The sequence below is a fragment of the Emys orbicularis genome, chromosome 9 (genome assembly GCF_028017835.1).
Source record: "Emys orbicularis isolate rEmyOrb1 chromosome 9, rEmyOrb1.hap1, whole genome shotgun sequence".
NCBI lineage: Eukaryota > Metazoa > Chordata > Testudines > Emydidae > Emys > Emys orbicularis.
In genome coordinates, this window is record NC_088691.1 from 104333868 (window position 1) to 104357365 (window position 23498).

Sequence of the window (23498 nt, forward strand, 5' to 3'; positions counted from 1 at the left end):
GCTTCTGGACCTGGTGTTTCCAAGCCCATGCTTGAGCATCCCCACTGGGCTAACAACGGCTGGACCTGGGTCTCACAGCTGTCTAACACATCCACACTGCACTCCACATACTCTCTGGCTTGGCTCTGAGGCTTGACGCACGCCCACACTGCAAAACGACAGGGTTTGGACCCGAGTCACAGCAGGACTTGGGCTCGGACCCACCTCTGACCAGGGTGCTAGGACCCAGGGGCTAAGAGCTTCCTGACTTGAGTCAGACTGATTTGTGTGTGGATGGAAAGGGGGCTGGAGTTCAAACCTGAGTCAGAGCCCGGGCTTAGCATGCAGTGTAGACATACCCAAGGAGACCACACCAGTGGTAAGAGCGTCCTGCACTCTCCATCTGCCTGCCTCAGACACTCAGTGACACATTGTAGTACAACAGGCCTTATTCAGTCAGCCCGAATCCCATGGGCCTGATCTCTGCTTCTCTCTCTCTTCCATGCCCCCACTCCACCCCCTATGGTTATTGCTCGGTGGTAAAAATGAATGATGCAATTTCGTTTTCTTAAAAAAAAAAATCCATTTATTGAAAACATTGTTTAACACTTTATACAAGTTCCCCATGGAAAAGTCTGTTCCCCCTGCTCCGGGTCAGACCTCAATACACAAGAACTGAGCTCTGCTGCTGACAGACCCAGCCTGGGCTGCTGACATGTCAAACCAGGGACTTCTCAGGCAGTCACGCGACCCCCCCTGGAAATTGTAAGTGTGGGTGGGTTGCAGGACTGGGCCCAGCACTGACTTAAACCCGGAGTTGACTGATGGGCTGTATTATTGCAGTGTTCCTTGGAGTACAGGTGTTCGTCAGGTCAACTCTGGGTCACAATGATCAAATATCCCACCAATACTTCTTACATATTTCAACCCCAGGTCTGCCCCTATTCACACCAGGATGTCAAGCAATTTGACTGCCTCTGAACATATGCCAAATGATTAGCCTGTCTATAGAAGCCACCGGCTTCTTTCCTTTCAGACTGAGTTTGTGTTTCAGACTGAACTGCCTTGGCCCTTTTGGGGAAGTCCCAGGCTGGATCAGAGCAGGGCCACCTAGTCCAGTATCATGTCTCGGACAGTGGCCAGCACCAACTGCTACAGAGAAGGTGAATGAAGCTTTTCCCAGGAGTTGCTTTCCTCAGATGTGCCTGCTTGTAATGACTGCCTGGACATCAGGCTTCTGGAGCTCTCTTTGGTGAGCTTGGATTCAAAACTTTGGGACTTGGGATATGGGCTGGATCCGTCTAGAGGAAAACAATCCAGGGTAAAAATGGCAGTGTCCTGAGCAAGGTGTATGTCTGTGGGAGCTATCCCAGGGGAATCTCTCAGGGACTGGCCCTGGGCTCAGTTTGGTTCGACATTTTTATGAATGACTTGGAAGAAGAGGCAAACCACATGCTAATTCACTGACGGGGGAATGCTAAGTCAGGGAGAGTTGCAAACAGCGGCGAGGCCAGAGAAGTAACAGAAAGCAATCCAGAGACGTTAGGAGTCAGAGCAAGACTTTAAAAATGAATTAACCAACCTAGAAATTTGCAAATTAATCCAGCTGGGGAATAGTTGGCAGACAATTAAACTGAAGGAAACAGAAAGCAGACTACTCAGAAAGCTGAAAGAAGCCTACAGGTGATAGAGGACAGCAGCTTGGATCGGCGTTTGCAGGGTGGCACTGAAACACAAATCAGTACCATCGTGTGCTGCATCTGGAGAGGCATCACGTCATAGATTGACGAGGTGCTAATCCCTCTGTGCAACACCGGAGAGAACGTACCTGGAATACAGTGAATCGTTCTTGCCACCTCACTCCCAGAACTGACAGTTTGGGGACAGGGAACTTTAGAGAAGAAAATGACAAAAAAGTGAAGGAGATGGATTCTGAGAAAAGAACATACAACTCAGCTCAGAGATGACTAAGGACGTGGGTGGTGGATTGGATATAATAACTGGTAACTAATATTTGAAAGGAGCAAACTTCAAGGAGTAGAGGAATTGTTTAAGGTGGTGTTCACTGGCATGTGTGTGTGTGTGTGTATGCATGTGCGCACATGCACACATCTGTGTGTGTTTGTGTGTAGTAGTAATGGGTAAGAGTAAGGGGTCAAACTGAGCAAAGTCAGATTTAGGGTAAATAACATCAGGAAAAATCTGCAGTACACCTTTGGGGTTTGCTAAATTTTGTGATTCTACAATCTTTGGTGTGCTGATCTGTACATACAAGAAAGAGGGATAAAATAGGAAGCCATAGCAAAACCATAAGACCTTATTAGACCCTCTTAGAACAGGTACTGTGGGTCAGGTCTTTCCCCTAGGTCGGGATATTTCTTCTAACACTACTTCTATCACTTTGTATAGAAAAAAATATATACACCACACTGGACTCTAGCTTAATGGGATCAAGGGGCTGAATTGTTACCATATAATTGTTTTTTTTTATATAAAGCACAAATATTTGTCTGAAAAAAGTATCGCTTTCCCTTTTTTTCCCAATGAGCTGCAGGATCAAGATTAACACAAGCTTGAAGGCTGCACCTTTCCAATGAGAATATCTATGAAGAAGGCTAGTGTTCCTCTTTGGGATGGGAGAGAAAGGAGGATTCATGTCCAGTAATGAAGAGGATTATAAAAATAGACACGTTGGCTGTAATAAAAGGAAGGCAGTATGCGGAAGGTCCGAACTCCGCTCAGATCTGGTCTCCGCATCCTCTCTTTAATGAGCTTCGTCTCCGACACAGCTGGCTCCTCCTCCGTCTCGATTATACATAATCCTTTCCTGCTGAGGGGGCACTCTTTGGGTAGGCACGGGTGGCTGGGTAGGAAGTTTCTCTTCGTGGACAGGAGCAGCAGAGGAAGGCGCCTCCCAAAATGGTGAGAGAAGCAGCTGCCCAGCCAATGAAGAGGGCCTGTCCAAATTCAAATCTGGGGAGAAATAATAAATAGTAATAAATATCAAAAAATCCTAGGATCAGAGGCAAAAAGACCCCCAACAAACTCTGGCCAGAGAGCCAACCAACACGCAGCACAATCCTTGTTCAGTAGAGCAACATTGCCAGTCCTAAAAATATGGAGTCAGCCCCCCCAAAATCACGAGATTGGCTTAAAAAAATCATGCAATTTAGAAATAGAAAACATGTTGAGCTCCTTTTCCTTGCCTTCTGGTTTCTGAGCCTGTAGGTTACACCTGGGTCACAGGTTCAAGCCTTTCTTTGCTCCCACAAGGGCTAGAAACTTACTCTTTTTATAAAGAAAGTGAAAGTGAAGATTCTCACCTAATCACATGCCTCCAGGAGCTTGGGCTTTAAGAAAAACGCCAACTATCAGGAGACTTGAAACCATGAGAGTTGGCAGCTCTGTGAACTAATTTTGAGTCCCTAGGTCCCTACTGGGTTTATGGATTTCCCCCCATGACTAGAACGTCTGTGAAAGTCATACTGCAGCGATTTCATACATCAGGGCTCAAACTGTCATCCACCCTCGATATTCTAGGGATGCCCTTTTGCTACCCAATGGCAATTCAGGTAGAAATATTCATGAGTCTGTGTTCTATTTAAAGTACTATAGAGCAGGTAGGGGTTATATAATGGCATGTGCTAAGATGGAGTTTAAGTAGAATCAAATAAATGAAAGATCATAGCAGGTGCAAGTCAACAACCAAACCTAGGAGCCATAAGTAAGGAGCCATAACCATATCTTACGGACAAAGTACAAGAGTGTTTCATAGTAATGGCTCAAAACAGTTCTGCTTATAATGGAAATACTCTCATGCTTGGACCATTATAATGTAGCAATTTCTTTAGCAAGAGATGAGTTATGAAGGTCTTCCAAACAGGTGATAATAAATCTTTATATCACCCCAAATCATCCCGTAATTTATCTATGCGCAATATTTGATTTACTTTGTTAGGGCCCAGGGTGTGTTGTTTATTTAGCCTCTCTCTGATTTCTCCCCTTTGAGTTACATTAATTCTAAAGCTGGATGGAAAATGGTGGCGGCGGGGGGCGGGGAGGGGAATCATGACACATTTTGTTTCTCTTCTTCATGGATTTTTTTGTTGTTGAAAATTTTCCAACCAGCTCTTACCGACTCCTCTGGAAACAAAGATGCCATCGGTATGGGAGGGGTTAGTGACCACGCCCCCCCACAATATAAAAGCAATATGTTTATAGAATGGCTTATCGTTGGTCCCATGTGTGGAGTAATAAGTATATTGCTCTTCGTTAGTGCCTTTCATCTGAGGATCTCAAAGTGTTTCCCAAACATTCATTTTTTAAGCTTCACATCTACATTGGGTTATTTCTCCTATTTTACAGATGGACAAACTGGGGCACAGAGAGAGGATCAAAGCCTTTCTCCAGGTCACACAGCAAACACAGTGATGGAGCTAGGAATAGAATGCCAGACGCTTATTTCACTGACCTGTGCTCTAACCACTAGGCACTACTTCCTCTGAATTACAAGCATTCATTGTGTTTGTACTGCACCTAGCACAGTAGAGTCCTGGCCCATGACTAGGGCGTCCACATACTACAATCATACAAATAATAATAATAACTTGTCACAGTTAACTCACAGGAATGGCATACAGTCCAATTCTGCAAGTCTTAACCAAAAGATAAAAGTAAAGAAGACCGTGTAATGACACTGACTTAAAGTCTTCTTTCGCTTTTACCCTTGCAATCCCACTAACAGGGCACTATTTTACTCCAGTGGTGTATTTGGCACAATGGCAAAATCTTTATCTGACTCTCTTTTTTCAAATGCTAACCAGCTCAAAATAGAGTTAAAAAAGTAAAATTGCTGGCGTGGAGACGGGGTTTTGTGGTGAAAATATAGACATAAAATTGACCCCGTTGTATGATTTCAAAGTGCAATTTATCACAAAAGACTCTGTGAATGAGTTACGTTTCACTGTTAACTACAGATCACCAGGCTTGCCTCTTCCGGTTCATTGCTCAGTTTTGGACATTTGTTTGGCACAGGAAAACACATTAGAAAAAACCAGATCACCTCCTCGCTGCCCAGAAAATACGGTGTACAGCAAAGTAGCTTAAAACATCAATTTGCAGAACCTATGGACGCGCGTTAGAAATAATTGGCAGCTGCGAGGTTATAAGCATCACAGAAATGCACATCAAAGGCGAAAAGCTTCTGGGTGGCATTGTTGGAATACTGAAAGAGTCGTTCTCGAGATTCATTGTTCTGACGTTTATAGCCTTCTGTGCTAGAAGCCGAGATGCTACTGCTGGCTCTGCCCCTCACCTCCTGTGCAACCCTGGGCATGTCACTGTTCTTTGCCTCAGTTTCCCCATATGTAAAATGGGGTAATGATACTGGCTCTACTTCATAAAGCACTCGGAGATCTACAGCCGAAGCGCCCCGTGTAAAAGCCACACTGAATATATTTCTTTCATGGCAAAAATTGTAAAACCCCATAATTTTAGCGTAATATCAAGGGACACACCATTTTCATCGCCGTTAAAAGTTGATTTAAATTTAAAATGAACAAATTTAAATTAAAAAGTGTGAGAAAAGTGAAATCAATACTCCTTATTTTACAAAAAAAAATAAAAAATTGCTTAAAATTATGTAATCCTATTTCACTATTTGTTCATATACTGGGCTCATGCCTGGCCTTCCCAGGCTGCTAAATGGATTGTGGCTAGATCCCAGCTAGGTGAGAGGAGGGTCCTGGCATGCAAAAGGGGTTTGTGGTACAGCAAGAGATGAGAAACCAGGGTTTCAAACAACTTAAAAAGCTGCACATCACCACACTGAGCCTGGACGGAGCCAAATACATAAACATTCATGGAGGAGGCTTACTCAGGAGAAGGCTGGTTGGAGTGAGAAAGACCAAGAGCTTGGTTCGCCATTGACCCGTGTGTTGGCATGGATAGCCGTGCAGAGCAAGGGAACAGCGCTACCATCCCAGTTGGGTAGCATTTCACCCTCACTTTGCACAGGTCTCTCAGTGCAAGGCAGTGAGCAGCTGGGCCCCATGACCTTTTATGAGAGTCACAGAAATTACGGCTGATGCCAACATGCAGCTCTTGCAACAGGCTCTCCGTGGGCGTCAGGATCCAGCCACGCGGCTCCGGTGGCATTAGTCAGATTTAACCCGTCTAACACGAGTCATAGGACAATCACCCAAGTGCCACAAGGGCTAGGAAACTCCTTCAAGCAAACCCTGTCAGGGCACCAATAATCATGATAGCCCACTCTTGCTCCCGCTGAAATCAATGGCAAAATTCCCATTGACTGAGATGGGTCAGGCCCTGCACTGCAACGCTCGTTTGCCTGATGGTACAGTGTCATTATGCAAGACTGGCCGTTACCTGGTGTTGACGGGGGTGAAAGGGTTGTAGAAGTCCCGAGCCACTCGGTGTCCGTACCAGGATGTGGCCACCAAGACAGCAAAACCTGCCAGTGAAATTCAGACAATTAAATGGCTGGTTAGTCAATAGGGAAACCTCCAAAGAGGCAACATGGTCACAGCAAAGATTAGTACATTGAGGAACTGCAATCCTGAGAGATGCTGAGCACCCACAACTCGAAGCCACAGGCCAGCACGGAGGGAGATCTGGGTGACGGGCCAGTGCCATGGACCCACTCTGGTTAATTCAGCACCCTTGGACAGCTGCAATCTGGTCCCTTTGGTGGCAAAAACCTGGCATCTCAGCACTCTTGGGACTTTCCATCCCATGACACAGCATGCCAGGACACTAGAGAACGGGGCCAGCCCAGCTAGTTAGTGTAATCCTTTGAACAACGGAAATTTTGGAAAAGACCAACCAAATGAATGACTGGCCCTATGACATGCAATGTGTGTCTGCAGTTTCCAAAGGATTAATAAGTGAAGGCAACAATTATTTCCAGATGTTCCAGCACAACTATCAGGTAAATGCATTTTATACTCTCCTCTCGCCCAAAATACCCGATTGCAAAATAAATCCTATCCAGAAATGGGCACCTAGAGGCGCGTTTAGACTTTGAAATGTTACCAACCTGCAATAAGGAAGATCACGCCCCCAAAGACAGCCATCCTCATCTTCTTCACCTCATCATCCTCCATGCATTTCATGCATTTCATGCCAGTCACAGCAACAAATATGGCAATGAGTCCCAGCAGTATGCCAGCCACCATCAGTGCCCGGGTAGCCTGCAGACTGCCTACAAGGACAAACAAAGCGTTGTGTTGGGTTAGAGTTACCATGAGGTTATCAGTGTGTTGAAAAGAACCCAAGGCACAAGTTGAAACACAAGTTATTGGACTTAATATAAAGGGTGAAGTTCTATGGCCTCTGTTAAGCACAACTTTCTGGCCTTTCTGGCCTTATGTCATGTACTTATGAAGAACTGTCATGCATCAACTCGATCATATAAAGTAGTGGACACACAGTGACAGTTCAGAGAGCTCAGTTCCTTGCAGATTTGGTCTTCAACAACTTTTGTTCCCTAACCATTTTAATTCCAATTAAAAAAGAATAAATTTGCTAGTTATCAAAGGAAAGAAGTTCGGTTTTAGGCTCCAATCTGGCAAAACCTTTGAACACATACTTAACTTTAAGCATGGGAATAGATCCACTGCAATCAGTGGGAACTCTTTAGTGTTCAGCACTTTCGAAAATCGACCTCTAATTTAGGTGTCTCAGAGCTTGTCTATATGGTGCGGCCACGCACACAGAGGGCCGGGGCTATGAATTCTAATGGGGACCAATGTGCTGCGCATTAACTGGCCCATGTAGATGCTGTTGGCGCACGCTAGAAGTTCCCTTGTGCGTGTTAATCCAGGACTGACTGTAGCTTTTCTTAGGCTCCAATGATGTCAAATGCCCTTTGAATTAGAGCTGATCTGAAAATTTTGTGAAAAAAATCAGTTTTATCAAAACAGTTTTTCATTGGAAAATGCTATTTCGGCAAAACCAATTTTTTTCACGACACTGTTGATTTCAACATTTTGTTAGGAAAAAAATGGAAAATGTTGCATTTGACATTTTTGGAATGAAAGGTTTTGATATTTCACTTAGGAATTTACTTTATTTTATATTTTTAAAAAGGGTCAACACTGAATTTTTCTAAATGAAAAAATCCCAAACAATTTCTCTCCCCCCCGAATTTTACTTTATGAAAAAAATTGAAATTTTTGCTTTTCATGCCAGTTCAGAATGAAAAGAATTAAGATCTCACAATTTTTCACAGGATGGAAACTCTGTTTTCCAACCAGCTCTACTTATAACACAATGTCTCTTCTCTCCAGAAATCAAGAAAATACTATTGTTGAAACATCTTTTATACTTTCTGGGTAGGCAACAGTTGCTCTGCTGCATTGTTGTCCTGTATTTGTGTAATAATGCAAATATTACAGGAATCAAAATGCAAAGGCACCAGGCGTTGTACATTCCAGCCTCTAAAGTGTGGGTCTATCTAATCTAATCATCTAGGTTTTCATCTCCACTCACAACTATGGGATCAGAGTAGCTGTAGTAAGAAAAATGACTATAAAAATATAAAGTCATTTCTGTTAAATATAAAGATGACATAAAAATTGGTGGAATGGTAAATAATGATAGGGACAGGTCAGTTGTACCGACCTATCTGTATCATGTGGTAATGTGGGCTCATCTGAACAATATACATTTTAATACAGCCAAGTGCAAGGTATAAGAACAAAGAATATAGGTCACACAAGATGGGGAATGCTACCATGACACAGAGTAGAATGTAAGGGTAGGTAACCAAATGAACATGGGCTCCCGGTGTGATTCTGTAGCTAAGAGGCCAAATAAGATGCTTTGATGCATAAGCAGGGGAATATCAAGGAGGAGCAGTGAGGAGATATTACTTCTGTATTCAGCATTTGTGGGACCATTAATGAAATACTGTGTCCAGTTCTGGTGTCTACACTCAGAAAAGGATGCTGAAAAATTGAAAAGTGTCCAGAAAAGAGCTAGACGAATGGTTTGAGATCTGGAAAACCTGCCTGACTGTGAGATGTATGAAGCTCAATCTATTTGGTTTATCCAAGAGAAGGATAAGAGGTGACTTGATCATGGTCTACAAGTACTTACATGGAAAAGTGATTTCGGAGAGTGGATGGCTCAAGGCATAATGAGATCTAATGCTTAGAAGCTGAATAAAAGCCACCTGCTATGCTGACACTTGTGAGAGGAGACCAGAATAGAGCCATTTATATAACCCACTGGTCAGTATGTGACATGCTCCCCCCTGTGCCAGATCTACAGAGGTTATGAGTCGGCTACACACCCAGCTGTAGAGCCTGGCTCTTCATCTTAGCTGTAGGGATGCATGCTCTTAGCTCTGGAGGTCCCTGGCTCCAACTATGGCATTGGCCAGACTGGCAGCGAACCCACATCTAATCTATGTAGATCCTTAAACCATGCTCTTCACTGTAATATCCAAATCCTCTATAGCTTCATGCTGTTCCTGCAGCAGGAGGATTCTTTCCTAGCCCATCATAGCCCCTACAGGGCACGTGTCCAAATCTGGCTGATGGAGTTTCCCCTCAGAAAGCCCTTAGTCTGCACCTGGAGCAGTTAAAGACACACCAGGGGCAGATCTATTGAGGAAGGAGGTGCTATTTTGACACTGTTTATTTTTGGATTCCAGCTGCTCCTTAATCATCATTACACCGATCCCTTTCCCAGACATCCTGGGTCTTCCCTTTGTCTTTTTATAGAGTCTTTGGAAGATTCCTTCCTTAAAAGCCAGGGAGAGTTGGCCCTGAATAGCCCATCAGCAACAAGGGCTCACTATTGTTGCATGAGGACAGAAAGGCACCAATTTTTTAAGGCAAGTCAGGACCAGTCTCTAAGTTCAACTTCTTAATGGTGTAGGAGTAGGTTGTGCCGTGCAGTGAAAAAACAAACAGATCCAGGTCAGTGGGAACCGACACACCCTGCCCAAGAAAAAAAATCTCCGGCCTCTTAGGGGATTTTCACTTTCAGAGTGGTGGGGCTTAGCTGGTTTGTGTTTCCCTGACTTTCCTTAAAAGGGAAAATGCCCATCAAAGCAACACGGGTGTTTTTCACTGAGTTTCCTTTGTGTCACCATTGGTCATGGCTTGCAAGCTAAGGATGCGAGTCTGCTCTCACTTACAGCAGTGTCAAGCCAGGGTGGCTCCAATGACATCAATGGAATGTCACGGGTGTACGTGAAATCAGAATCAGGCTTTAAATGTCTATAATTATGCTATTAAACAAGCAGAAAAATTCATCATCAGGCTCAGTGATCAAGCCTGGGTGATTTCAAACCAAAAGAATATTTTGTAACACTGTTTCTCTTGGTCACTTTTTTGTATTTGTCAAGTTATGTTGAATCATTTTTTAAACTAATATTTGTCCATGGAATGTGGCTTAGAAAAGACGGACATAAAAATCAGCTTGCAGTAGGACACTCATTCTGCAATAGTATCCAAGACCCCCATGTGTTTCATGCTAAATTTTGCAACGTCACCAGCTTTGCAATGGCCAATAGCTGAGCGTATAAACTGTGATTTTCTCTGTACGTGAGGAAAGGTTGTTTGTCAGATGTACTGGGACCATATGTCACATACCATATGTCAAGTCTATTGTGCATAATTTAGGCTCATTCTGATTGTGAAAGAGATGACCCTAAAGGGAGAGAGGTTTTGAAAGCGATGAAAGAGTTTTGCAAGAGGTTCAGAACTGTGGGACGTAATCTAAATATTGGGCAATAGGAGTAAAAGCTCAGTTACTTGACACAAGGGGTAATAAATATAGGAAATAAGTATATAAGGTATTTGACAGAGAGGAATTAAAATGATTTTAGAAGACACTGAAGGTCATTTTAGTACTAACCACAGACATAGCGTTTACTTCTGCAAACCTTAGCTGATTACCCTCAGGAGATCCCTGCAGAATTGGTAAACAAGGATCACCATCCAAATTTCATAGATGGGGAAACAGAGAAATCACAAGATTTTCCAAAGCCACACAAGAAATCAGTAACAGAACATGGGGTTAGCTGTCAGGGGCGCCTGATGCCTAGTTCATTCCTCGAGACCACACAGCCCCCATCGCTTGGCAGAAAAAGAGGAGAGAGGCACCTAGTAAAGGAGGGAGTGGCTGGGACTAGGTTCAGGATTGTTTGGCTGAACGGACTCGTTCATATTCCCAAAGAGTTTTCTATTTGACACTTGCCCAGGAATCTGCCAGAGATCCATAGGAAAAGCTGCTGGTAAGGGTCAGAGTTAAGGTTCACATTGGAACCTTTAATGTGTTTGACTTTTCAGCATTTAGGATTTTTGAACTAAAAACTTGCTATTTCTTAGCTTTATTGTTATTTTGTTCTGAACAGCATTACAATTTTAGCTCTGTTTTAATGAAGGGCGTGTATGTGAGAGAGAGAGCAAGCGAGCATGGAGGTGGGTTGAGGTTTTTTGTTCATTTGTTTGTGTTTGCTTGTGAATATCCATACTGTCAGGGTCTGTTCTCCTCCCCTCAGATCCCTCCTGCCAAAGTGTCCTGAGGTTATTTCATGGAGTTCAACCATGTGCCCAGGAAAGGGTTTCCCCTCTATTTCAATGTCCCCGCCCCAACGGGCAGAATCTTAACCACAAAGAAGGACCTTCAAGCCATTGTCTCCAGTTCTTTCCATGGAGAATTTCTCAGGTACATCCTCCGTTTATTTCATTTTGCTCCACTGACTTGAAATGGTTAAACCATTTGTTCCCCATCTCCTTCTCTGCAAAATCTGCTAATCTTAGCTGAGGTTCAAAATTGAGTCCACATGGACCATCTTCCTTGTGGCGAACCTTTGCAATTATCTAGCATCTCTGCATCCGCAAAGTATCTACTCACATGGGCCCGTTTGGTAGCACAGCCTATTCATATAGATTGCACTTATTTGTACTTAAGTTGAATCTCCCCAAACCTTGAAAAAAAAAATGCAAAATTGCCTGGGATATTGCAAAGGGCAACAATATACAACAATAGCTGATGTTGGGGGGAGTTAACTGGCTGGGTACCAGGTGGATCAGTGTTAGATCTAGCCTTATTTAACATCTTCCCGAGCTGGAAGGGGCAGTAGTATTACCAATGAAGCTTCCAGAGGATACTAAACTAGAAGGAGTTGCTACTGCCAATGATGATGGAAAAACAACACCGAGGGACTTGGCGAGGTTAGAAGCATGGGCAGAAAACAACAAAATGAGATTTCAGTTGAAAAAAGAAAAGTACAATCACCTGTGTGGGGGGATAGAATTCAAACACAGGTGCTCAGTTGGAAGGAATAACCGGGGCAGCAGTAACAGCTGAAAGAGACGTGGTCTGATTGTGATGGCACCTACTCGCCATTCAACCCCCTCCTTAACACAACGCTTCTGGTTCTGTGTCTCTACCTGTCACTCTCTGTGACTGTGCCTTCCTCCCTTTTGCATAGTACATTGACAGTGGTTAATTACCACGCGGGTGTGTCGCTACCGTGTAACCAAGGTGATGGCTCAATACAGGATTATCTAAATCTGCACACACTTGAGAGGTTAGAGAACAGAGGCCAGTGACAGTCCATGATGACTGGTCTTTTAGGACAAATGTTCTGTTTACTAGAGAAATAAGGGATTGTTTCTCCATCCCTTGCTCACGCCAACAGTTCCACTGAAGTCAATGGAGGTGCAGCTGCTCTAGGATAACCAGATAGCAAGTGTGAAAAATCGGGACAGGGGATGGGGGGTAATAGGACCCCATATAAAAAAAAGCCCCAAATATTGGGACTGTCTCTATAAAATCGGGACATCTGGTCACCCTAAACTGCTCAGAACCTGTGAAAAACAGGCCACTTTTATTTAAGAGCTCAACTAAGGGTTTAGGAGCCGAACCACCGGCAGCCTTGTTTGAAAACATTGACCTTACCCAGCTGTCCACCAAGAACTGGACTGACACCAACCACAGCCATCAGATGGCACCAGGATTTGGTCCCTATTATCCATTGTTTACTCAGAAGCGAAGGGCTCTTGTTGCCGTTTAGTAATAACGAAGCAGCTCTGTGAACATTTCCTAGTGATGGGTGATAGTAAGTAAGTGTAGGACTGGGTCTTAAGACTACTGCTGGAAAGGGTTACCTTAAAAATATTGTAACTTTGTGCAAATGTTAGAGGAGCTCTCGCTGAATTTAACATGTGAAAAGCAACATCCTTTACAAAATATGCTAACGCTCTGCTTCAGGAAATTTGATTTGGTCTATGGTCGTAGATTTGGACATATGAACTACATGGTGCACAATTTCATCGAAGTTCTAGATAAGATTTTTCCATGGCTATCAGTGGCTGGCATAGAAATAATCATATGAAGTTATGTGATGGCAGAAAGCTTTTGCTAGAGTAAGTGTGGGATTTCTTTTATACCGTCACATTTCAGCCTGGATTTTGTTTATGCCGCATGTTAAATAAAAGCTATGTTAGGAAAGTTACTGGCGCTATTTTTGTAAACCCTGCACTTTTAAAGCATATTTCCTTTAGAGGTGCTGTCTGTGCGCACACACATTTATATTGTGCTGGTTCTCCACACGAGCAAATCCAATCCTTGATGGGTTGTTCATCAGCTGTCTGCATATTTTTAGCTCGAATGTTTTTCTGACAATGACTGGACATTTCCCTGCTACCAGGCCATACAAGGCTTATGCAGCCAAGGGATGGCAGAGTACAGGTGAAACTGACAAGTGCTACGCTGCTCACTGTTCCTATGAGAACAGTAACTACCCGTGAGTCACAAACAGCCCATGAAGTGTGGGAAATGTGTTGCTCAAGCTATTCCAAACAGCCCAGTCAGGAGTGTTCACTTCCCACTGGAGTTCGACAGAAGCCAGAGCTACCCACCAATGCCAAACCTTCAAGAATGATTCATTCAGCGAGGCTGTGGTGCTGTTGTACCAAAGCTGGTGACAATGAACTTTCTCCCTTCCTTTTATTATTGCCTTTCAAGGGATGCTTAGGAAAAACAACCCCGCAGCTTTAAGATTAGACAAAAGCCTCTCTTCGTGACAAGATCAGTCTAAAGGGAGGATCCTCAGAGGCAAGCAGGTTAAAAAAAAAAGAGGGCTTTTATCTTATGCTGAATAAATATCTAACACTAAGAATGATTCACCCAGGTAAAAGGGATGGGTGCTGAACTCCAATCAAAAGGGTCTTTGATAAAGGACCCAGACTGGCAACTCAGGCCAATGAAATTCTCTGTCTCAGGTCATACAAACTTTTGGTGGCAGAAGTGGGAGCCTTACCCTGGCTGCCCCCACCGGATGTGGGTTCATAACCTGACAACTCCAGTCAGAAGGATACCACCTCTAGCAATGATGAGGTACTTAAATATCCAGGGCACATATCATTTTGGACTCCTCTGGCTGAAAAGGAATGATTAATGATGGTGGGTTTTGTTGTGACTACACTTTCTCTCAGCCAAAAGGCCGAGAAGTGATGCGATGCAGACACCTGTCCGCTAGCAACCACAAAGATCGCCTGGTGAAGAGATGTCCGACCTGTGAGCGACGTCTGCTCACACTGACCTGGGCCAAAACTGAGCGAGTGAGCCAGAAGCAAAAGGCTATGCAAGCCTCTTACCCAGCCATGGAGCCAGCCGCCCCTCCAACCCCTGAAAAGTCCATTCCTAAATTTGACGTTGTGCTATTTAAAGTGCTCTAGAAAAGGGTGCGGAGATCATGGGGGCTAGTTAGCGACTGAAAGGTGAAGGCTGGCAATTCCACCAGGTGCGTTCAATACAGACAGAGGTAAGGACAATGATCAGCGTGCGCTGCTTTATACTGTGCCTGCCCTGAAGCAGGGGAGAAGGTAGGACTCCCTGCTGTAATCGCTCAGTGACAGCATCAGAGAAAGCCTCCCTCCTGAACCAGTCCATCCACGCCGCCCCTTTTCTGAGGCCAAACACTCGCCTGGCTTGGTGGTGATTCAAGAGAGACATTTCCTCCATAAAACCTGGTAACTGTTCCCCGCTGCAGGCTGAAGAACACTGAGCACATGACCTCTACAGCCATGTAGGAGATGGCTCCGAGGGCAGGTTCTGCTGTCAAGCCAATGCCTTGTGACAGAGATTTCAATCCACTCTGCAGCAGCCGCGCCTTCCACGGGTGGTCTCAGTGGTATTCCGTCTGGCTCTTCATCTTCTCAACGCTATGTGCAAACGTTAACCAGTCCCCACAGCAACCACGCTATCCCCATTTTACAGACGGGGGAAATGAGACACACCGGGGCAAATTAAGCCCGAACCACAGGAAAGCACAAATCCCGTTGAGCTGCACCTGCTTATTCCAGAGCTAAAGATAACAGAGAGGTGGGGGACTTGTCTAACTCCATCCAGCACGCTAGGGGCAGAGCTAGGATTAGAATCCGGCTGCTTCTGCTACTAGTTCTAGGCTCAGTCCAGCAGCTCCCCCAGTCAAGTATCATGGTGCAGCACTTGTGACCTGACAGTGAAAACTTGCCCCCTCCACCCCCACCCCCCACCACCAGGGAACAGCCTCAGCGAGGATGCTGGGGATGCAGGAAGAGAGGAGTTTGCACAGGACTAACGCTGCCGGGCCCGGAAAGCATCCGAGCCCTTGTTTGTTTTCTGGGCTGGGGCGGGGAATCCACACGGCTTTGGCCATTAAGGAGCAGCCGAGTCTCCACTTGCCTGAAGTGCGGCGCCTGTCCCAGCGGCAACGCCCCGCAGGGTGATGAATGGCTTGGATGGGAACAGTTCCGACAAGACACGGGAGGAAGAGCGAGAGAGTGCGTAGGTGGGGCTGAGAACTGGCAGATGATGGTGCCAGGTGTCCCACTTCATCGACGCTCTGGGCTGGTTCTCCCAGCTCTGACCCATGTGCCTCCGTCGAAGGCAACGGGGCTACTTGAGACTAAAACTGCCACAGGCGAGAGGCGGCTTCGGCCCTTGAATTCTATAGTGCCATCTTTGCAGCAGACGAGCACTTCCCATCTCACTGGGAACTGGGCACGGTGACCCACGGGGGCTACGGGTTGGAACAGCTCGGGGGCTGCTCAGAGATGTTCATTGCCAAGCTTCTCTTCAGCCACAGGCTGGCCTGTGCGTGGGGGAGGGTAGAAAGTGCGCTCTCCCTTCTCCAGCAAAGAACGCGCTTACAAAGAGTCCAGCATGCACCAAGCAGCTAAAAGGACCTTATGGCTCGATCCCGCTGTCCTCATTCAGGAGAAAATCCCAGTGATGTAAAGGACTCCGGGGGTCAAGAGGAGTTTCCCCGCAGTATGGCCTGTAGGGCCGCCCGTTAGACGTTTATCGTGTGATCGAACGACACTGAGGGCTCAGCCCTGGGCCCCGGCACAGCGCCCCCCACTGTCACAGAAGAACCATTGCTTGCAGAGCAGTAATCGTCAGTTAGTTACAAATAACTGGGGCCAGATCCTGTGGTCGTTACTCAGCTTGTAAGGAGTCGTTAGTCAGGCGATGCCTGTACTCTAAATTAAACCCTCCTGCAAAATCGATGGGTTAAATCCAGGCTAGTTCCTTCAGGGAAATGTAATCTTTCCAGGAGTCTGTAAAATCCCCAAACCCCACTAGCCCGCCCTGTCCCCAGGGAGCCAAATAGAAAGGGGCGGAGGCCTCAGCTATGCACAAAACAAACACTGATTTGAAAACGGATTTGGGTGACAGGGGCCCAAGGTTGGTGTGTAGCCGTGCCCCGATTTTCCACTGCCCCACACCCACTAGTACTGCACCCACTTTGCTCATCAGAGTGACAGCACGTATACCCACAATGCACAGCAGTAAACGACTGTCTGATATGCACAGTATGGGGTGGGGTGGGGTGGGGGGGGTTAGGTCTCAGGGCAGGGGAAAGCTGAGTGCACAACCGAAGGTGGATACCAGTAATTAGGGTGGATCATTGCAAGCCTGAATGTCCAATGGCAGCGCTGGTGACTGACTGATTCCAATGAACGTGCACTAACACTTCTAATGATCCCTTTATAGAGTCTCCGCGGAAACCTGCATGCGGGCTCCTGACTGAGAGGACAAGCCGGCGTTGTTGTTGTGGTGTTTCACTGGGTTAATCACAGCTGGAAAAGAATGTAAGGAGTACGACAGGGCCGGATCCAAAGCCACCGAAGTCAATGGGAGCCTTCCTTGTCAACTGTTGGGAATCACATCCATCATGATTGAATTGGCCTCGTTAGCACTGACCCCCCACTTGGTAAGGCAACTCCCATCTTTACATGTGCTGTGTATTTACAGCTCCCTACTTTCTTTCACTCCATGCATCCGATGAAGTGGGTTTTAGCCCACGAAAGCTTATGCCCGAATAAATTTGTTAGTCTCTAAGGTGCCACAAGGACACCTCGTTGTTTTTTATCTTGGTCGCAACTGGAGGTTTTCTATTGACTTCAAGGGGAGCAGGATCTGGTCCTAAAAGAATGTTTTCTGCACAAACAATAAGAATCCCACCTGACTAATGACTTGGTTAAGTTTTAGTTTCTGTAGCAGATGTTGAGTTGTGGGAACAGACAGAAGTGCTCAAATTACTGCAGTTTCCCCCTCCCCAGTGAGAAGTTTAGGCTGGAAGCATTTTGCATAAAGGGGGAAAGGTTGGAAAGTATCACCTTTTAGCAAAACAACACAAGGCCATTTGTCAGCTGATTATATAAACAGATCCACTCACCTCCAGCTAATCAAAGGGGTGGGGCTATGGCATTTCACCCTCTTTTCCAGACAAATCTCGCTTGCGCCCTCAGGCCTTAGGGAGGTAGAACTCAGTGTAAGATCTTGTTTATGCTACAAATTTAGCTCGACCCAGCTACAACCACTCAGGGGTATGAAAAATCCACACCCCTGAGGGCCACAGCTATGCAGACCTAAGCCCTGGGGTAGATGCGGCTGGGCTGATGGAAGATACTTCTATCCTCCTAGCTACAGCCACTCATGAAGGCAGAGCTCCTACAGTGAAAGAAAAACCCTTTCCATTGCTACAGTCTCTGCAGGTTTGTCTACACTTAAAAAGTTAGGGCAACGTAGCTATGTCAGTCAGGGGTGTGAAAAACCACACCCCGACCGACATAGGTCAGCCAACTAACTCCCCGTGTAGACGCAGCTATGTCACCAGAGGAATGTTCCCATTGACGGAGCTGGCCTTGTTCGGGGAGCTAGTGTTCCTATACTGATGGAAAAACCCTTTCCACTAGTGTAGGCTGCATGTGTGCTGTGGGGTTTCAGTGGCACAGCTTCGGGGCCGTAGCTATGGGTCTGTAGCCCCTGTAGCATAGACAAGCCCTTAGTCAGCAGGAGTTTTTCCTGAAAAGATGGACCCTGGATCAGCCTGTATTTCATCAAGAGAGCTGTGGTCTACACTTAAAATGTAGAGCGATCTAGCTATAGCACTCCGGGGTAGTGAAACTGACGAAGCTCCAGCGTAGCTGAGACTTCATTGAAAGTCGAGGGTGCTCAGCGCTTCCCAGGAGGGGCCAGCACCCTGCTGGCTCAGGCCCCAACAGAGGGGTAAGGACAGACACAAGGATGTGACTTGCATCTGAAAGGATTAAGAAACTGTTTTCATCTGAACATTCCCAGGGGATCACACCCCTCTCTGCCATCACATCAACTCAGGCTGTTTACTTCGAGAAATTTGTAACTGACACAGAACGTTCTGTTCACGGTTAGAAGAACTTTAGAGTCAGATTCTGATTTCCAGCCACGTGGGTGTAAATCCAGAGTAATGGGGCTGCTCTCGATTTACAGCTCTGAGGGATTCAGCCTTTAGTGTGTCTCCTAGCACGTTATCTTAGCTGCTTAGAGAACTGATAGTATTCAATTGATGTAGGGAGTTTTTAAAGTTCCTTTTCCTAGCTTGCTATAAATAGGAAACTCCCTGTATAAAGAATACTATAAACAGCAGAAAAACTTGGGTAGATTCCTCCAGAGCTTCAAATTCCTTCCTCCCCCACCTTGGCTCATCACTAATTCTGTCTTGCTGGATTTTTCTGTACTTTCCCCTGAAGCAGTTGTTTCCCAAAGCGCTGATCTCACTGTTCTTGGCATGTTTCACTCACTGAGCTCACAGACCTCATTCATTAATTATTGCTTTTCCACCTCCAGTTTCTGACTCCTTTGTCAACGTCTGGGACACAGGCCCAGTTCTACCAGCCCCCTCTCCTGAGCTATGCGACTGCTTAGACTCCAAAGGAGCTGCTCGCAGTCACAGTAGCAACCAAGATGTCCTGTAGAATCTGCAGAAAATGGGCTGTTTTGCCCCTCAGAACCAAACCAAAAGTGGGGTTACTCATAAGAGGAAGGAATCAGCAATCCCGCACTCTTTACAGATTCATATTAGATACTTATGAAAACAAATATTTCTTTCTTTTACAGATTGGTCTTCTGGCAACTAACCCAAACTATGAAAAATTAAAATCCAATAGGAAAAGGCAGCGAATCACGGTGGCAGATTCTCCCTTCCCTTCCCCGTCTTCCAAAATAGATGAGTAAAAGCAGGATAAGACACCAGGTAAATTGAAAAAAGAATGTGCATGCATGGACTGAAGGCAGCTTATGCCGAAAAAAACTAGTTCTACTGAAAAAAACACACCTTTCCCATGTAGACAAGGCCTTACCTGGAGTAACACAGTGAATCTGACTGAAACAACTCTGTAGTTACTATCGTGTGAGAAGAGAATCAGACCCATTGAGACATACAATTGTGTAGGGAAAGACCTATCTGCCCCTTCAGTGGCACCAGCTCAATCTTATCTACCGCAATGAAAACAAAATACAAGAAGCGTTTGTGTCTCCTGGCAATGCTTCCCCTGACCAAGGTGAAAACGTAGAACCAACCGGCATAAGAACAGCGCAGTTCACAACCTGGAGCTACTTACCCTCCAGTTTGAGCAGGGAGTCATACACCTTGCACTGCATCTGCCCCGTGCTCTGCATGACGCACGACATCCACAGGCCCTCGTAGATCGCTTGAGCTGTCACAATGTTGTCCCCAGCATAAGAGGACATTTTCCACTGGGGCAGGGCTGCGCTGATGATGATGCCAATCCAGCCTATGAAAGCAAGCACGAATCCCAGCAGCTGCAGACCTCCACTGGCCATCTCTGCGCCAAGAAGGCTATTGCTTGCAAATAGCTTTCAAAGTCTCCAAAGGGTCCCTAGATATTAAACTGAGCTGCCCAGGACCCCTAACCCTGCAACTGATCTGCCTGCTTCCCACCTAGTACTAGTAACAGCAATGTGAATATCCTACAAACAGTCTTTCCTTTCTTTCAGTTCTTTTATAATCCAGGAGCAAGAGGCATCAGTGGTGCTGGCTGAGAAAGCACCTGAATGAAGGGCAGAGCATGTCTGGATCTCAATTTAAAGTACAGTCTTCGGGGCGCCCCCTAGTGGTTTCACCTGACTTCCCAATTCACAGGAGAAACTTCTGATTTCTCTGAAATTATTGAGAATTCAGGCGTGGTTTCCCTTCCTGTCATGTGAACATGTGACTTTTATTACTTATTTCAGTGGAAAACCAGGTGATTTTCTCCAGCACCTTACTCCCCTGTTAAATCGGCTGGTTTAATATGCACGTATTGATACAGCTCAAGAACCAATGGGTGCAGAGTGTGGATGATAGATACTATTGCTCCACCTTGTTTGCTATGCACCTGCGGTCTTAGGACACAGCAACAGCAGCAACTGAGAGGATGACTAATGCTACCCCAAGCAATGAAGCATCTAAGTAATCTCACCGTGATACTGGATGCTGTTAGAGCACCTTCCATCTGAAACCTTCCATATGAGGCTCTCAAAGCGCTTTGTAGGCATTGGTCAATGAAGGCACACCACTCTGGGGCAGGCATTGTGATCCATGTTCTAGAGATCAAGGTGGATTTACAGGCAGAAAAACTCAGCATTGATTATGGTTTGCAATAGGCACTAAAAGTAACTCTCATGAGGGCCCCACAAATGAACTCCAGACTGAGGCAGCAGGGGCTAGAAGAGTGAATTTAGCAGCCAAGAAGGGCTGAGTTCTAGTCCCGACACTAACTCACTGAGCAACTTTGAGTCAGTCACTTTGCCTGCGCCTCAGTTTCCCCACCTGAGAAAGGGGGAGAATGATTCTGCAGGTTGAGGAGTAGTTATAATAATATATGGAGATATCCGATCTCCTAGAACTGGAAGGGTCATTGAGTTGAGTCCAGCCCCCTGCCTTCACTAGCAGAACCAAGTACTGATTTTGCCCAAGATCCCTAAGTGGCCCCATCAAGGACTGAACTCACAACGCTGGGCTTAGCAGGCCAATGCTCAAACCACTGAGCTATCCCTCCCCTCGGAGTTATGTTTGCACAGTGTTTTGAGCAGGGAAACTTACTGAGTAGCCTTGTTATAAAGGCAAGACAGGTAGGTACCTCTATTGCTTGCATTAGGATTTAGGAGGAGAAGGTGACTCTACTTCCTACGTTTCTTGCTTCCTATGAGCAGTTCCTGTAATGCCTCTTGTATTCCTTTTTAATTAAAAAAAAGCTGTCCCTTAAATGTTCCTTCTACATGTGTTTTGGCCGTGCCCCCTTCCTCTCTCTGCTAGCACAGTGGGGGCTGGAAGCGGGGCATTGCTCTGCCATGGTCTTTACCTGGACCAGCCAGCTTGTGTTCAAACCAAAACTGCCTCGTCTTTACTGGGATTTTACCCCATGTTAGTTACCACGTGTTAGCTCACTCAGGTGAAGAACACGCGTTTTCTCCTAGTGAAGATGCATCCTCTAGGAGCAGGTAGAGCGGCGCGTGACAATGACAAGAAAAGCTGCGGTCAGAGCAGGCCAGTTTCACTTGTCCCCACTCTTCCTGGTAGTGCTTGCCTCATCACCCTGCAGCCCACCCAGCCCCTTCCTGCCCAAGACCACCCTCGTGTTCCTAGCCCACCTCTCCAACCTGGGCAGCAGCCAAGGGACCATCCAGAAGCTCAGGGCTGTAGGGAAGGACAGAGCATGCTGTGCAGGGCAGTACTCCCTGTTCTTGCAGCTCCCTCAACCCCGGTGCAGCCCCTCCCCGTCCCCCCACTGCCATGCAATGAAGTAGAGAGGAACTGGAGACAGGGGCTGCATCTGAGATATATTTGGAAACAATCTGGCATGAGAATAAAAATAAAAGATACATCAGCCAAACAGCCACCCAGCCAGCACCGATCAACCATCAACACGCATGTGCTTCCGAGAACCCAAACCTTTGGATTCTAAGCTTTGGACTTCGCATTTAATAAAGAATGTGCAGTAGGCAGATCCGGCTTTCGTAAGCTTGACGGTTCTAAGTGGCTGTTCAGATTGCCTTGAAATTCTGTGGGCCTCCCGGGGGCATGGGGTTTGTGGCCTGGAAAATTTCACTGGAGCAGGAGAGCTGAAGGGGCTATAGCTTGTGCTGTCAGGAGCGGCACCTCTCCCCAGCGGTTCTCAGGGGCTGTACAAAAGAGACGATGGATACTTGTTCCTAGTGCCTCATAAGACAGAGAGGTTAAACGACTTGCAAAACGGTGACTTCAGTCAGAGGCAGAACCCAAGATTTTTCACGCTTGCTGTCTGGTCACCCTACTCCCAGCTCTGTTTATCCACCTGACCACAACAGGCCTCCTGCTGCTGAGTGCTAATTTGGAAACCGACTGACTTGGACCCAAAGTTGGGTCACCCTTAACATCAGAACTGATCAAACCACAAGGAGCCCGACTCCCTGGGAGAATGTGAGGGGCAAAGATGAAAAAACATGTTTGCTCCTCACAGACTCAGGGGAGAGCATCGAATGTTCTGGCTGAAGCTGCCTTAATCCACCCCCAGCCGGACCGAGGTAGTGACCAGACGTCTCGAGTGTAAATCCGCCGCTCGGAGATAAACAAGCGATAAGAGCTGCTGAAGGCGCCGTGTGAGCGGTGAGCTCAGTAGCGTTGCTTTGACAGCGGGGCTGCTGCGTTCTGATGACTGGCAGGATTTCACGTGCAAAAAAATAAACACACTTGTGATTACCTGGCCAGCATTGCACAATTACCGGGGGGATTCAGAGGGAGAAAAACAAGTGCATAAAGATAAAGCAAGTCTGGGTTGGTATGAAAACACCTGCCAGTGCTGGGCAGCTGCCTTTCTGTTATGAAAATAAGTAAAACACTTTTAGGGTGTTGCTTAAGAGGAAGAGCAAACAGACCAAGACAGGGCCAGGGATGAATAGGTGTCTTTTTAAATAGAGTGCAAAGGAGCCAGAGACCCTACCCGTGAATCTGCAACCATGGATATGTGTTCTCTGGTGGGGACGAGGAGGGGGGCTCCATGTGCTCCAGATTACAGGAGATTTGGGAGGGTGGGATGAGTAGATGCATCCTATGCAGATCCCTGGGCCACTCCCTTCCCTGGAGAGGGGATACTGGAGTGGTAGGAGCTACTGCTGCTGCTCCTGGATCTGGGGGAACTGAAATCCTTCCCTGCCTGGTACCGCGGTCCCCAGCACACAGCACAAAC

The 23498-nt window shown here is 46.2% G+C and overlaps 1 protein-coding gene across 1 annotated transcript; it reads right to left on the bottom strand.

The window, feature by feature from the left end:
* Window positions 1-2789: 2789 nt before the first annotated feature.
* On the bottom strand, window positions 2790-20115 carry CLDN1 (claudin 1). Its single transcript, XM_065410968.1, has 4 exons — window positions 19893-20115; window positions 7037-7201; window positions 6367-6451; window positions 2790-2952 (listed from the first exon to the last, which is right to left on the bottom strand). Exons 1-4 carry the CDS (start codon window positions 20113-20115, stop codon window positions 2790-2792), a joined length of 636 nt encoding a protein of 211 aa, XP_065267040.1.
* Window positions 20116-23498: the final 3383 nt, after the last annotated feature.

Bases quoted from the DNA above. Each gene is read 5' to 3' on its own strand.
- CLDN1 (XM_065410968.1), bottom strand. From the start codon at position 20,115: ATGGCCAGTGGAGGTCTGCAGCTGCTGGGATTCGTGCTTGCTTTCATA. The intron at 7,202-19,892 runs GTAAGTAGCTCC...TTGTCCTTGTAG, and splicing joins CTCCCTGCTCAAACTGGAGG to GCAGTCTGCAGGCTACCCGG. The intron at 6,452-7,036 runs GTTGGTAACATT...TTTCACTGGCAG, and splicing joins CGTGATCTTCCTTATTGCAG to GTTTTGCTGTCTTGGTGGCC.